A 14602-nucleotide genomic window follows, 5' to 3' on the forward strand; every position below is an offset into this window, starting at 1 on the left:
TTGCCATTCACATGTGATCAGTTATCTGGAGATACATGAGTTCAAAACACCCAGGCAAAAGAGAAAATTATGAAGGCTTAGGGAAATTGCAGTATAAAAATTCAGTATTAACTCATAGAAAGCCACATTTGGGAAACAGAATCAGATGCCTAATAAGATTTCACAGGAGATCTTGGAGCCTGCTGCTTCAGTATTTTTCTTTAACAGGTATTTCAATAAGTTTTAATCTCCTGTATACCATTCCCATAAATACCTACATCTGTTTCATGTCATTTACTGATAGAGAGTCATATTCCAACGCTCATTTCATGGATTTTCCTTCTCCCCTGGCAAACAACAACATATTATTTATGATTCCTTCAGCATTTCCTTCTTTGGGGTTTATCTTGGCTCTTCCAAACTGCACATAAACACATGCACTATTATGTGCTCTTTCTGTATGCATGGCAGGGGGTATGGAGAGGTCGAGGAAAGCTGTTTGCAAGATAAAAGTTTAAATCTGTCTCAATAGATGTACAATAGCAACATACAAAAATTCTTCAGAGCAAAAATGAAAAATACACTAATACACACTTTGCTTTATGATGAGCTGCATGTAAAGCTGTGAATTGTTGGCTGCAGGCTTTAGAATTTAGAAGCTTCTAAATGGCTCTGAAAGAAGAGAAGCAGAAAATGGAGAAACACTCGGGATACTTGAACCTGCTTTTCAAAGGGCTAACGTGGTTTGGGTTCAAGTACAGTGAGTGCAATTCATGGATTCCTCTCTTATCTAAGAAAGTTCGAGGAAGGGACATCCTCTGGGCACCATCCCCCAACCCATGCTGAAAAGTAATTCTTGTCTGGATGCTCAGGCAGACTCCCCCACAACAGCATGATTCAGAGTGACTCAGGGAAAGGAAATGTAGAACTGTGAAGCCATTTTCATTAAAACATGTGAAAAATAATTACACTGAACCCTTCAGAGATCACTTTGTTTGAAAATATTTTGTGCACTTGACAGTTTTGACTATTAAACTCTAGAAACTGACAATATTTGAGACCTCTGAAGAATTAAAGTGAGTTATGAAAGTCGCAAACTGCTGACAAAAGGATTCAATATTGGAACGTGGATTTAACATGTGATGCACATTTGATATTGGTGAGAGTTAGTGACTACGTTTGATAATATGAGTACATATTGGAAAGCCTTTTGTTCCCTAATGTGTCTGGTGCCTATAAAACTGGTCTGAGACATCTGGAAAGATTGGGTTTGAGAAATACAGATGGAATATAAGTGGTTCTACAATTAAATAATATGTTCAGTGATCGGGTAATCGCTATGTAGACTTGGAAGTTTCCCTGATGTATTGTTGAGCAAACTGCCTAAAGCACATTTTAAAATCTATTTTCTCAGTGTTTTCCATAACTCTGAAACCTATATGGCCCCTTTTTTCCTACCTTCTGGGAATACAAGCTTGGCAATATTATTTAGTTATTCTAATCAGGTAAGTTTTCTTGGCTCTTCATGTTAATCACATCAGACAAGATCACAGTGCAGCTTTTGCCTTGCAAAATGAAACAAAGAGTAACACTCCAGAAGTGGAATTCATAACCCTTTCTTAAGCCTTCTCTACTGCACATTCAATCCAATGTCGGAATTCATTAGCAAACAACTTGCCTCACCCAGACTTAGTGAGCTGTAACACGCCCTTTCCACAACTACTAAAGCAGGTAATTCAGAATTCAATTCAGCTAAATGAATTTTCAGTGCCCTTCAAGACTGAGGCCAGGAAAGGTGGATTTTCTGCTAATACAGTAAGTGTAAACTGTGAGTGCTCTGGGGTAAGAATTTGTTAGACAGATGTTAAAAGTCTTAAGACTAAATGAAGAGTGAAATAATTATGTTGTTAAGTTCTGTCAAGCAGAAAAGAGCTGCAGAAGCCTTAACACAACTGATATTTCTTGCCCTAATGCTCTACTCCTTAAATGAGAAAGGCTACAAAGTGGACAACAGGTCTTAAGAGCCAGAAAAGAATGAGTACCTGAAGTCATAATGCTGGAATTTTTTACAAGCAATAAAAGACATGAGAATATGAAACACATAGAAGTGGATTAAACAAAAAGGTGATGTGTGCATGACAGGCAAGGAAGTGCCAATGGGTTTGTTGCATAACAGTACTCTTGGTGTTCTAAAAAAAGAAAGAAATCCCAAGAACAAGCCCCACTGTAACCCAATCCAAACCTGAACAAGAAAAGAAGTAACATGTACATGCAGGTACATGCCTGGGAAAATCCAAGAACATCACATAAAGCTGATGTGTGTGTACAGCTTTTATGACAAAAGCATTGTTCACCTCACATTTCAAAACAAAACCCAGGAAATGAACACACCTTTATAACAGCCAATATAATTTGTTGGCAAAACAACACAAACTTATAGGTGTACATAATACATTACTTAAAATGGAAAAAAAACAAGCGGTGAAGCATCTTCTCCACTAACAGAATACAGTTTATGGGAGGATGTATTTGACAACTGCAAATACAGTATCAAAATGGATAGAGAAGTTATGCCAAGAGACAGGATCTTGTCTATAGCAAATATTTTTAAAGTTTTTAACTTTTTTTAAGGTCTTGTTTTGGGAACAAACACTGTCCAAAGGCTGTACTGTTGTTTGGAGGAATTGCCCCTTCAAAAAAATAATCCAGACCTTGTCCTAAATTCCTATGCAGACTTAGGTTTGACAGCCAAAAGGATGTGGCACCATTTTTTACCTTCTCAGATGGGTGACCAACCTGACCTCCATTATGACAATGTAATCCACTTAGTGGATAAGGGAAAGGTTGTGGATGTTGTCTACCTAGACTTCTGGAAAGCATTTGACATTGTCTCCCACAGCACTGTTCTACAGAAGCTGGTAGTTCATGGCTTGGACAGGTACACTCTACCCTGGGTAAAAACCAGTCTGGATGGTCAGGCCCAGAAAATCATGTTACATCCTGCTGGCAGCCAGCCACTAGTGACCCCAGGACCAATTCTTTATCTACTATCTTTATCAATGATCTGTATGGGGGGATTGAGTGCACCCTCAGTCAGTTCACAGACGACAGCAAGTTGGGCAGGAGTGTTGATCTGCTGCAGGGTCGGAAGGCTCTGCAGAGGGATCTGGAAAGGTTGGATTGATGAGCCAAGACCCAATGGCATGAGGTTCAACATGGACAAATGCCAGGTCCTTCACTTGGGTCAACAAACAACAAACCTCTGCAGCACTACAGGTTGGGGGCAGAGTGGCTGAAAAGCTGTACAGCAGAAAGGAATCTGGGCTGGCTGACAGTGGCTGAACATGACCCAGAGTGTGCCCAGATGCCAAGAAGGTCAATGGCATGCTGGCCTGTATCAGGTAGTGTGGCCAGCAGGACCAGGGCAGGGACTGTCCCCATCCCTGTGTCCAGTTTTGGGCCCTTCACTACAAGAAGGACATTGAGGTGCTGGAGCATGTCCAGAGAAGGTCAGCGGAGCTGAGGTGGGCTCTGGAGCACAAGTCTGATGAGGAGCAGCTGAAGGTGCTGGAGGTGTTTACTCTCAATGAGGCTCAGGGGGGATCTTATTGCTCCCTACACCTAACAGAAATACAAAGGACTTGCACTGAAGTGGGGGTCGGTCTCCTCTGCCATGTCTTAAGTAAAAGGACAAAAGGAAATGGCCTTAAGTTGCACCAGGAGATCTTCACATGAGATATTAGAAAAATCTGTTCACTGTAAGGGTGGTCAGGCCTTGGAATAAAGTGCCCAGGTCAGTGGTGGAATCACAGCCTCTGGAAGTGCTCAAGAGAAATCTGGACGTGGCACTTGGAAATACAGTTTAGGAGTGATTATGGTAGTGCTAGGTTGACACTTGGACTAAACCATCTTGAAGGTTTATTCCAACCTTGATGATCGTTTCATTCTGTACACAGAAGTTTAACAGCTCTTCTTTCACCCTGGCTACTTATCCCACATAAGGCACGTTGTAGGGCACAGCAATTGCCTGAAAGCTTAAAAATACTTTTTAAATGGAAATACTTGTCACTTCATGAGAAGGCAAAAGGGGTTTTGCATTTCACATACACGTCCTAAAGAAGCCTTCTCAAAAGTCGGGACTCACCCAAAGGAAAAGATTGTTTGGTCTACATGATACAAAATGTAACTAAATGTTTCTGTAAGTTCTTCTGGAAATGCAGGAGGAATAGTTATATTTCTCCACAATTATGGGTTTATGGAAGCACATAATTCCAACTACCCCAGTCCCAAATAGAATGTGACAACAACCCTCCTACCTAGATTTTCTGCTCCCTTGTGAAAGTGAGCATTTTCAACAGAAACATGTCCTGTCCTGAAGTTCAAATGCAAGCCTAAGTAGAATGCTACTTAAAGGACTGACAAAAAACCCCTGAGGTCTTGCACATTTTGCATATCTGCAAACCTGCAAAAATAATGTCATGCTCCTGTCCCTTTCCTAGAAAGCATATATTGTCCTCAAATAAAATGAAAGCCCCCACTCCAATGGGAATTCTGAGCAAAGGTTGAGGAAACTATGTACAGAATTGATAGCTTGCTAACTTTTTCCATTTGAGTTTCCTCTCTCATATACTTATGCATCCCATTTTTTTCTATTTTAAAACAATTAAGTCTTTAGCTTTAACCCACAACACTAAATTATGCAAAGCCAGAAAACTTGTGCTCTCCTTTCTCAGCAGCATATTTATTCTTCTCCAGCTTCTTTCTACTCATTGTTTCAATGCTTTGTGACAAAGGATGAAAAAAAATAAAATGGACCATTTCCACACCAGACTATTCTACACTAAATAAAGAGAGATGTAAAATTCTGATCCAAGGTAAAGAGAGTTCACAACATATACAACATCAAGAAGCCAGTTCTGATTGATTTACCATTTGTATGACACCTAGCAACAAGACTGCATGAGTGTTTCAGAGTTGCAGCAGATAATATGAGATCCACACATTTCTAATGACAAGCTATAAGCCTAAGCTTCTGTTTTTGAAGTACAGCTGTGTCCAGCACTTTGGTTGTTTGGTAATGCAAAAAACAATATTTAAATCGATCTTGTAATGAGGTGACACTAACAAATTGAGTCTTTTTTTTTTTTGTCCTCCCTCCCCCACACCCCTTTTTTTCACCTTTTTCTTCTGTCACGTGCTGTATATATTGTTTAACATCTGCACACTTCAGCAGCAATGGGCAGCTAGGGTATTCTGAGTCTAGCACAACTTGATCAAGTGGCTGGAACTTTCCTAGCTGCTGAAAATACATCAAAGAGATTACAAAAGCATTACTAAAATGTTAAGACACATATAATACACACTACACATATGTATATAAATATATATGCATGCAACGGTCATAGTTTCAAAATAAAGGACTTAAAGAAGATCGTATTTTGAATGGTAACACATGACATATTCAGAAACTGATTACAAAGCAAGCTATAAATATTTATTTCAGACCAGTAAATACCTGCAAAATGCTGAACTCTTCAAACACTGCACTTAAAAAGCCAAATTTAAAACAACATGGGGAGAAACTAATGTGAAGTACAGCGGGATTTTTTGGAAGATGACATAAGACACAGCAGACAGTGTGTGCCAATAGTGTTTTAAACCAAAACCTGTTGGATTAAACCCAGTGTCATAACTTCCATTCAAATTTTGCTTTTCCTTCCACAAAAATAAATCTCAAAGGAGCAGGGCAGCTTCTGGAACACAGTATTAACCTTTCACCTCTGCAAAGTCAATTCCAGTTTGGCCAGAGTAGGGATATAAAGTGATTTTGGCACAACTTAAATAGCCCAACACATGACAGAACCATCAAACAAATTTTGCCATTGCCAAACAATGCATAATCATTCAGCATGGTTTGGCACAACTGGCAACCTTCCCTTTGGAAAGATCCTTTAGTGCATCAGTACAAAGACTCTGTGAGCTTCTCATGCTTAGCGAGTGCGTGGTCTCTGGAGCCAAGGCTGAACTCATTATACTGGTCAGCATGAAAAAACCCACTTGGGGTACACTGCTTTCATTATTAGTTAATTCTCTTGCTAGACACTCAGAGGCTTAATAAAAGCAACCACCTATTGTTAAATCACAAGAAAAACAAGAAAAAAATCCCAAAAACCACACAAAAAGCAGAACCAAGAAAGTATTTAGAGGGTTTTCTCTCCTTAAAAGGGAAAAGGCACAATAACTGTGGCAAAAATAAATTAGGAGACACAAAAATAAAACTGCAATAAGCTCTTTCTTATAGATAACTTACCTGCTTGTGACACAAAGCAAGACAGCTACACTTACATCATGCACAGGCACAGAGCTTAAGACAAGAAAAGTGCTGTATAGGACATGCCTCTGCTCAGAGACACACCAAGCAATCCTGCATCACACTCTCAAATGCAAAGCATGATTCTATGGTATCTTCCAGTGATATCCATTAGTTCAAGCTGGAAGTGATTGTGCTGCATTCAGGCTAACCTTGCCACAAGAATGTAGAATACACTAACTTAGGCAAGGCACTGCAGGAATTCATTTGCCCTTTTTTAGGACCCAGTACTGCATGTATCTGGCATCATGCCTGGCCTAGAAAACCAGAAAACAATGTACTGAAAAAGTGAAGGGCAGCACAGAACTCTTCCCATGCACAGAAACAGCAGCAGTAGCTGTCCTTTACTCAGGCTACCTCAACACCCCTTCACATAAAGAGAGGAGATTTACTACTCCCCTAATTCAAGTTTGGCATAAAGCTTTCAAAGGGATGATGAATTCAGAGTGCAGTGCCCAGGGAACAAGATGAAGTACTTGTGGAATGACCTTGTCTGATGGACCATCCTGACCACAGAAATACAGAATACATCTGCACATCCTATACCTTAAATAATTAAAAAATCACTACAGAACAGTAAGTTACTACTGCAAAGGTACAGGAAGACTTTCTTTTTTCACCATAAGAAAACTGTTCACCTGCATTCTCCACTTGCAATCTAAACCAGAAAATAGCAAGCAACCTTGTAGTAATTCTTTTAGAACAAAAACTCTTAGGATGCATAAAGTGAAACCACTACCTCCACAAAACAAAAAAAGCAAGCAAAAAACCAACAAAACTGCCCAACATTTCCATTTTATTTTGTGTCCCTTTTTTCACAGGCTGCTTATAAAAAAACCCAGTAAATTTGCCTATGACTTTTGATACATTTCAGAAATTTAAGTGAGGTTTTGCTACACCCACAAAAAATCAATGAAGCCATTTTTTAATTACCCAACTTTTGGATTCTTGATCGTCCCATTGCTGTTCAATGATATGGCATCCTTACAAAAGTTGTTGTTTCCTTTCAAGTTCAAACCGCCACAGAAATGCTTCTCCTTCCTTCTCTCTAGCATCCTAATTTTTCTTTCTTTTTCCCTTCTTTCCCAAAATAACCATTTTACTGATGCCTCAGAAAGGGCACTGGTTTGTTTTGATCTGATGACATGTCAGCATTTTAAATTCAATAGTTCTGGGACGGGCTCTCACAAAAAGACAAAAGAGATTCTCTTCTCTTAAAAAAGAAGGTGACAAGTGCTTGTAGAGATTGAAAGCTGACTCTTGCAATATAATTTAACGACCAAAAACCTTGATGCAAACAAAAATACTTCTAGGTATTAAGATAATTCTGCTTTAAATGCAAATATATTTCCATTATTATGGAAGCCACTCTTTGTAAAATTAACATAACTTTGGCAGAACTGAAGTCAGAAATAATGTTTTCTCCTGAGAATTTCAGAGAAAAAAATAAAGCAGGCTTACCTCTTTGTCTGCCTTTATGAGGTAGTAAAGTATCAGAAACAAGGGGTCCATTGGTGTAACAAACAGCAGGCGCCCATCTAGGTGACAGATATGCAAAACTAAGCTTACACAATATATTGACTTTTTGGGGCTTTAGGATGTTTTTTAGGAGTGTGAACAATTTTTTTTTTTTAGTAAGTATCCCAATATTTTAATAAAACAAACAGAAAAACTGTATTTGTAATTTTATATTAAAAATGCAGAGATGACTCAATTCTCTACCCTGCCAAACCAAAGCACAAGCTCCACTTCAGGACTTCTGCTTCAGGTACTCTTGAGTTTTGGCTTTTTCCTGGACTGTACTAAAACCAGCAAAATTGAAGCTGCCCTCTATTGGCAGATTTGGGGGCAACAGAAATTGGTTTGGTATACCAGAGATATTCAGCAATACTCCACCTCTAACACTGGACAGGGCAAAACTGCTGGCAGAAGCCATAGACAGGACAAGGAAGAATTTCAAGGGCTAGTTAAGTGAGAGCTGCCTTCATCTCCAAAGGGAGAATCTGATGCAGTCTTCTAATGGAACAAAATAAACTTGGGTCAGAAAACACGGCTCAGTATGTTGCATTCAAGGTTACGCACAAAGGAAAAACTTGGTCTCCCATTGAAACAGACACCTCTGCCCATCTGGAGTTCATTGCAGGACAATGGCTTAGTCAGGCTTTTTGTATAACTGCACATAATTGGAAACAATGTAACATCAAGGAAATTCACTAATGAGACAAAATAATTGATGACAATTTGACAGTAATTAGCAAACCAAAAGCAAATAAATGTAATTTTTTTGTTTTAAATCACATGGTTAAGATAATTAAAGAAAAGAAAATCCTATTATGATGGCCCTAAAACTAACAAAAGATCATGTGGGAAGAATGTGGTTTGGGAAAAGCTGATATCCAACCTACCATGTGTATTACCAACATGATGCTCCACATGAGGCAAAGCACGCATCAGGACTACTTACAAACACAAAAGCTTTGAAACTGAAATCAGAAGGAAAAAAACCCACTAGCCACTTTCTCAAAGCTTCCATTTAAATGCTTTCCACCAAACCTCCAGAAAGTGTTATTTTGGTTTGTTCTAAAGATTCAGACTCACTAGAGGTGCATAAAGACCTCTGCCCCTTTCTGCAGATAACCAGATAACTTGTTTTAACTGCTAACACACAGATTTTTTTTTTTTTTTTTTTTTTTTTTTTTTTTTTTTTTTTTTTTTTTTGGTGTTGTTCTTCTCCTGACCGTTTCAGAGATACAGCAGCCCTAACATTCAGGAACAATTTTTCCACTATATTTTTTAAAGAAAACCGAGGGCATGATTTCTTAAGGCAACTGTTTCCCAAGGGCCAAAATAAAGGTTAGAAAGGGAGAGAGAGAATACAACGTGAACCTAATTGGGTGCAGGGAGCAGACCCAGGCTGTTGGCTCACCCCCAAGACAGAGCAAGGAAAAGCTCAGAGACATACTGCTTGCATTGCTTTATGTGCCTGCAGAGGATGTTTAAAAGTTAGCACACACTTCGGGATATTACTGTTAAAGAAGGCATATGTCTGGAAGGGTTGCTTTTATTTATTGCTATAAACGGGCTTTTCTCTAATGAAAAGGAATAAAATAAATATACCTTAATCTCCAGAATTAATACTTATGGACATGCTGGTCTGTGAACATGCTGGCAGAGAAACACTGCTACAATAACATTCTTACTGAAAATGGATTGTGAAAGCCATCACAAGCAAGTTACACAAGCTTCCTCCTCATTACCAGAAAGGTGAGCAGGAACAGAGAATGTCCAGGGCAGTACAGACCAGCTCCCTTCAGAGAGAATACCGAAACGGCAGCTTCAGACAGCAGGCCTCTCCTGAGAACCCAGCACTCAGGCTGAGGACTGCAGAGGTAATTTAAAGATTGCAAGACCATACATTCCAGTGCTTGGAGCTTTAACAAACCACTTTGCTCAGCTAGCTAAGGCCCTCCAGCCCTTTCTTTTCCTTCCCATAGGATAATACATATTAACTTACACAGAGGACTTGCTGGTGTGATTGACAAGGAAAGCTAGCTATTTTATGGCACTTCAGTTTAAACACAATTGAATTACTTACTCCTCCTTCCCCCTTCAAAAAATGACAAATGAACATCTGTCTAATTGAGGCTGCCAAAATCAACCTTTTAAGAGAAATGACAAAGCCCCCAGCCCTGGTTAAATCCATATGGCAAATGAGTCTATCAGAAGGTGGGGATATGATGCAGCATGTCTCAAAACAACTAGGAAAATCACCTGTAAATTTACTAGAAGAGAGAGGGAAGGTCTGTGTACAAACATTGGTTAAAGATGGGGGAAAGACACATTATCCAACTCACCTTGTTGAACAGTCTGACCTATAAACCAGGAACGACGTTCCTCATGAAAAGCTTTTACTTCAAACAGCTGCTGTGCACCACTATTGAATAAGTAAAGGGCTGCTTCCCCTGTTGAAAAGAAATCTGGTTTGTGTTTGTAAGCTTTCAGAAAAATCAAAAGAATACCCAATATGTTTGAAGAATGTGCCTTATATACATACAGACACACAAACATACACACAGTCTACATAAACTCACTACAAAGAGAGCTCAGACAAAAAACACTATTATATACAGATGTTCATTTACCAGCTCTATAAACGAAACTGAATTTGAATCAATAAATAAGATGTGTGAATAGTTCATCATACAACACAAAGCCTTTGATCCAAACCCAAATCAAAATCACTCAAGAAATCAGCTTTTTTCTGCAGTGAAGGGGGAAGGTGGAAAACAGAGAATTCCCTCTCCTTCCATCATGTTTGTCTTGAGGATATCGGACTCTGGGTTAAGGGAACAAAAGCCTCAAACCTTTCATGGACAATTTGAAATACTCTTTTTTTGGGGCACCAAAATGGATTGTGATGACTCTGTATAGGAAGACATATGAAGTAAACAAGGAAGGTAGAAGAAGTTGGTTTGAAGTGCCCATCAGAACCTTAACAGTTGAGAAAGGAAAAGGAAAGCTTTATTTTAGGTCATCCCATAACACAGCTCTACAATTTCACATTAGTTTTGGGTTACAATGAAAGGGTGACAACACATTGCAAACAGGACTGGCATTTTCCATATCGGAAATAGGAAGTTGCCACAGCTACAGAAGGGGCCACTGAAATGTGGTCAGCTGAGTCTATTGGTTGGACTGCTTCTATCTTGGTTATCAATCCACCTTCAAGAAACAAGAGCAACTATAGCAGGGCTGTCCTGCTCTGAGCACATGAATTGCAAAGCTGCTTGCAGATCCATGGGCTGGCTCTGAGAAGCCTCAGTGTAAGCCCTGAAAGCTGACATCAGCACTGCTCTTCTCAGTCTGCAGACACCCCCAGGTGTGGAGGGAGGTCAGCAAAAATGGGCAGACACATGAATTCCCAAAAATGACTGATAATGCATTTTTTTCCCCTTTATTCAAAAGGCTGACCAGATGTTTAACCTCACTTAAGGATATAATTTCAGTACTCCGATAATTTTTCTTTTGGGTAGGGGAGGAGAGGAGCAACGAGTAGTCATAAGGGGGAGCAGAGCTTTAAACCATTACCATGTGCACCCTCAACAAGGGTCTACACTACAGTTTGATCAGCACCATAACAAACTACTCACAGAAGTGCCGACTAAACAACTTAAGACTCCTACCAGTGAGTGTGCTGGCCAAATCCAGTGGTGAGCTATGAAATCTTGGGAAAAGGACCCTTCTTATTACTTAAGTAAAGCCCCTTAATTTATGTAATTATGCTAAAAGGACAGTCACCACAGGTTCCCTACGGTATTGTTAGACAGGAACTCCAGGGGATGGAGAGAGTACTGGGGCAGCTTTTCTCACAACTTCACCGATGCCTCCTGTGGTACTTCCGAATTGCAGTCTGATCGTGATTTATAGTCTTTGTAAGGGATAGAAATTTTGTCCTTTTAACCTGTCTATATAAAGGACATATATTTTATTAAATAAAAGCATGCTTTTATTTAATAAAGTGATTAGCATGAATTCTACAGTGTGCTGAGTCCTTCAGTGCCTACTTACACAGTATCTGGCATCAACAATCCATCTGCTAGACCCAAAGGTAAGGAAAATACATTAATAGTGTGTTCTCAGTTCTTCCATTTTCAGGCTTCATATTTATAACAGGCTACATAACTGAAAGTCTATGCAGGCCTATAAAGAAGGTCCTGTAAATTCTAAAGGCACACACCCAGGCAATCATTGCACTTTAGGTTTTCCCCAGAAAACTTTCCCAAGATCTCTGATTCTACAAGGTAAACAGATCTCTTTTTACACAGAGAAAAACAAATTAACATCTATGCTTTTATAAACATAACAAACTACAAAGCCAATATGGTACAGCAGGAAATAATAACACAGGTGGAAAATATATGTGGCTTTATATTCCCACTGTCAATCTGAGCAACCAAGAACCAGGTAACATGATGAGTAACTGATTTTACATTCTGTATTATTATTTCTGACAATTTTCCTCTTTCAAGAACAATTATGGTTCCTATATTGTGACACTAAAATGCATCTGAAGACTCAATTACACACACATATGTAAATACATATAAATACAAGCAGTCAATTTCAGACCAAAACCATAAAACTTTAATCTATGGAAAAGAAACCACCTGAGGCAAAGAAAAAAAAAAAATCGGCATGAAAAATGTTTTTCCAACAGAATGTTAATCCTAATAAAAGCTTACCTCAAGTTTCTGTTGCAGTATCACATACTACAATTATTAATTAATCACAGAATAATTACAAATACTTGACAAAAAGAGCAATCTGACTAGGAGAAAGTAACCGTGGGACAGTGGTATCATTGTATTGACTGCATTTGCTGGTCTTTCCAATGCATTTTGAATTCAAAGTGCCTCATCCTCTGTTAAGGAGAAAAGAGACACCATGATCTGGGCCAGGAAAAGAAAATTAGATTTAAAAATGAAAAGACCCAAAAGGCTTGGTAAGTACAATTGAATCACTTCTTCTAACTCTATTTTATAGCATAAAATGAATGCTAAGAAGCCTAAATTTGGATTTAAAAAAAAACTTGGACTCAACACCCAATACTGTAAGCTCCCCAAAACTAATGCACTTGAAAACAGGACTTAAATTACACCCCTTTTTTGTGCTGCCAATATTCCTGATGAATAAACAGTTCAACCAATTAAAATTATAAAAGAAATCCTAAATGTTTGCACAGCATTAACCATCTGGCATAACCAGCAGTATCTTTGGCACTTAAGACTTGTACCTATCATCATTATTTCAGCTTTGTGAAATATGAAACTTTTGGTGGTGGAAAAAATCAACCAGAATTTTTAGAGGCTCATGTCACAGCTCCAGAACTTGCCTGTGCTTGGGTTGCGCAGTTTTGTAAACAAGGGTTCGCTCTCAGGTGTCTTGGGGGGGTCAATAGCAGCCTCTGCAGGGGGAGAGGAAAAAGTTATGAACTTCTAAATTGTGAAGTATTTCACATCTGTTTCTCCAAGACATTCAGAATTAATTGGATTGACACTTTTTGAAAACACACACACACATCTGCCTAAAAATTATATGCCTCAGCCCAAATTCATCCTACCTGATCAAGGCACTTAAATTATGATTCCAGACTTCCTGGCACTCTCTATCTGTCACAGGAAAGATATGCACCTGGGGATGATTTAGATTTTGAAAACCATTTCCCCCTAGAGAGCCTTCAGGCAAAAGAGCTCCTAAATTTGACATCCCAGTTAAGTAAGATGAACTGATATGCTGCCCTGATTAGTCACAAAGACAATGAGAATGCTTTGGTTAGCTAGGCCAAGCACAACGTGGACATTAAAAAATTGCAAAAGGTAAAATACACATGGGAAGAAACTATCCTTTAAAGCTTTCACAAAGCCAGATTATGCAGGAATTATCTTACTCTAGTTGTTACTTCTGTGAAAAACATGCACACTTATTTATCTGTCATGTATAAACTTGAAAAATAAAGACTGCATTTAATTCTCCCCACAAGAAAAAGAAGCTGAGAGAATGCAGCACCTCCGGCTGAAGCCCCTTACAGTTATTCTCTTTCCTCTATCTTCGAACAAACAGAAGACAAAAAGAAGAGCCACAAAAGTATAATTTTTTTCTGTGAAACTGAAAAAAGAAGGAAACAGCTACCACAAGGACGCTGACTCAAGTAAAAAAACCCACATCTATAAGTATCCCAAGTTAATTATATTCTAGCCAAGTTCTCTTTGTAGGGAAAGTCTAACTTGTATTTATGAAAACAACTTCCCACATCTCAGTAAAGAGCACCATGACAGCATCATCCTTCTTAGCCCGCACACTGCCAGTTCTGCCCCAGTTCCTTTCACACAGGCATTCATCAGAGCAAGGAAATTTACTACAACATTTCACATATATAATGAGTATCCAGACCCCAGAGAATGGACTGACAGAGATCAGGCTGATGTTTGTGTTATGGTGCTGCTAAGGAAAGCAGAGAAGAACAGTAGAGGTGGACTGCATGATTATTCAAAGAAACAGAAGTGCCACATTGTCCTTCCCCTTTCAGTAGCATCCAGCAGGTTTGAGAAGATGAATCTGGCACAATTCTTTGGCAAACAGGGAAGTAGGAACAACCGAAAGTAGCTGTCCTCCACCCTGCCAAATCTTTAAAACCCAACAAATCTTTAAAGGACAAGTGGACTTCTCACACTTAACTGTTCACTAACACCTCAT

General features: G+C 39.0%; 1 protein-coding gene across 5 annotated transcripts in view; it reads right to left on the minus strand.

Moving 5' to 3' along the window:
- The window catches only part of RNASEH2B (ribonuclease H2 subunit B), a 42950-nt gene that overhangs the window by 18484 nt on the left and 9864 nt on the right, over positions 1 to 14602 (minus strand). For 4 of the 5 annotated variants that reach the window (XM_066176123.1, XM_066176119.1, XM_066176121.1 and 1 more), the window contains exons 2-5: positions 13242 to 13313; positions 10204 to 10311; positions 7811 to 7887; positions 5158 to 5278 (exon numbers count right to left, since the gene is read on the minus strand). In XM_066176123.1, the coding sequence (XP_066032220.1) occupies positions 5158 to 5278; positions 7811 to 7887; positions 10204 to 10311; positions 13242 to 13313 (378 nt within the window). The remainder of the gene's footprint in view (positions 1 to 5157; positions 5279 to 7810; positions 7888 to 10203; positions 10312 to 13241; positions 13314 to 14602) is intronic. The other variant, XM_066176120.1, reaches the window with a different exon arrangement.

Source organism: Chamaea fasciata, unplaced genomic scaffold (assembly GCF_029207755.1).
Source record: "Chamaea fasciata isolate MVZ Bird 193981 ecotype frontalis unplaced genomic scaffold, bChaFas1.0.hap1 SCAF_2, whole genome shotgun sequence".
Classification (NCBI taxonomy): Eukaryota; Metazoa; Chordata; class Aves; order Passeriformes; family Sylviidae; genus Chamaea; species Chamaea fasciata.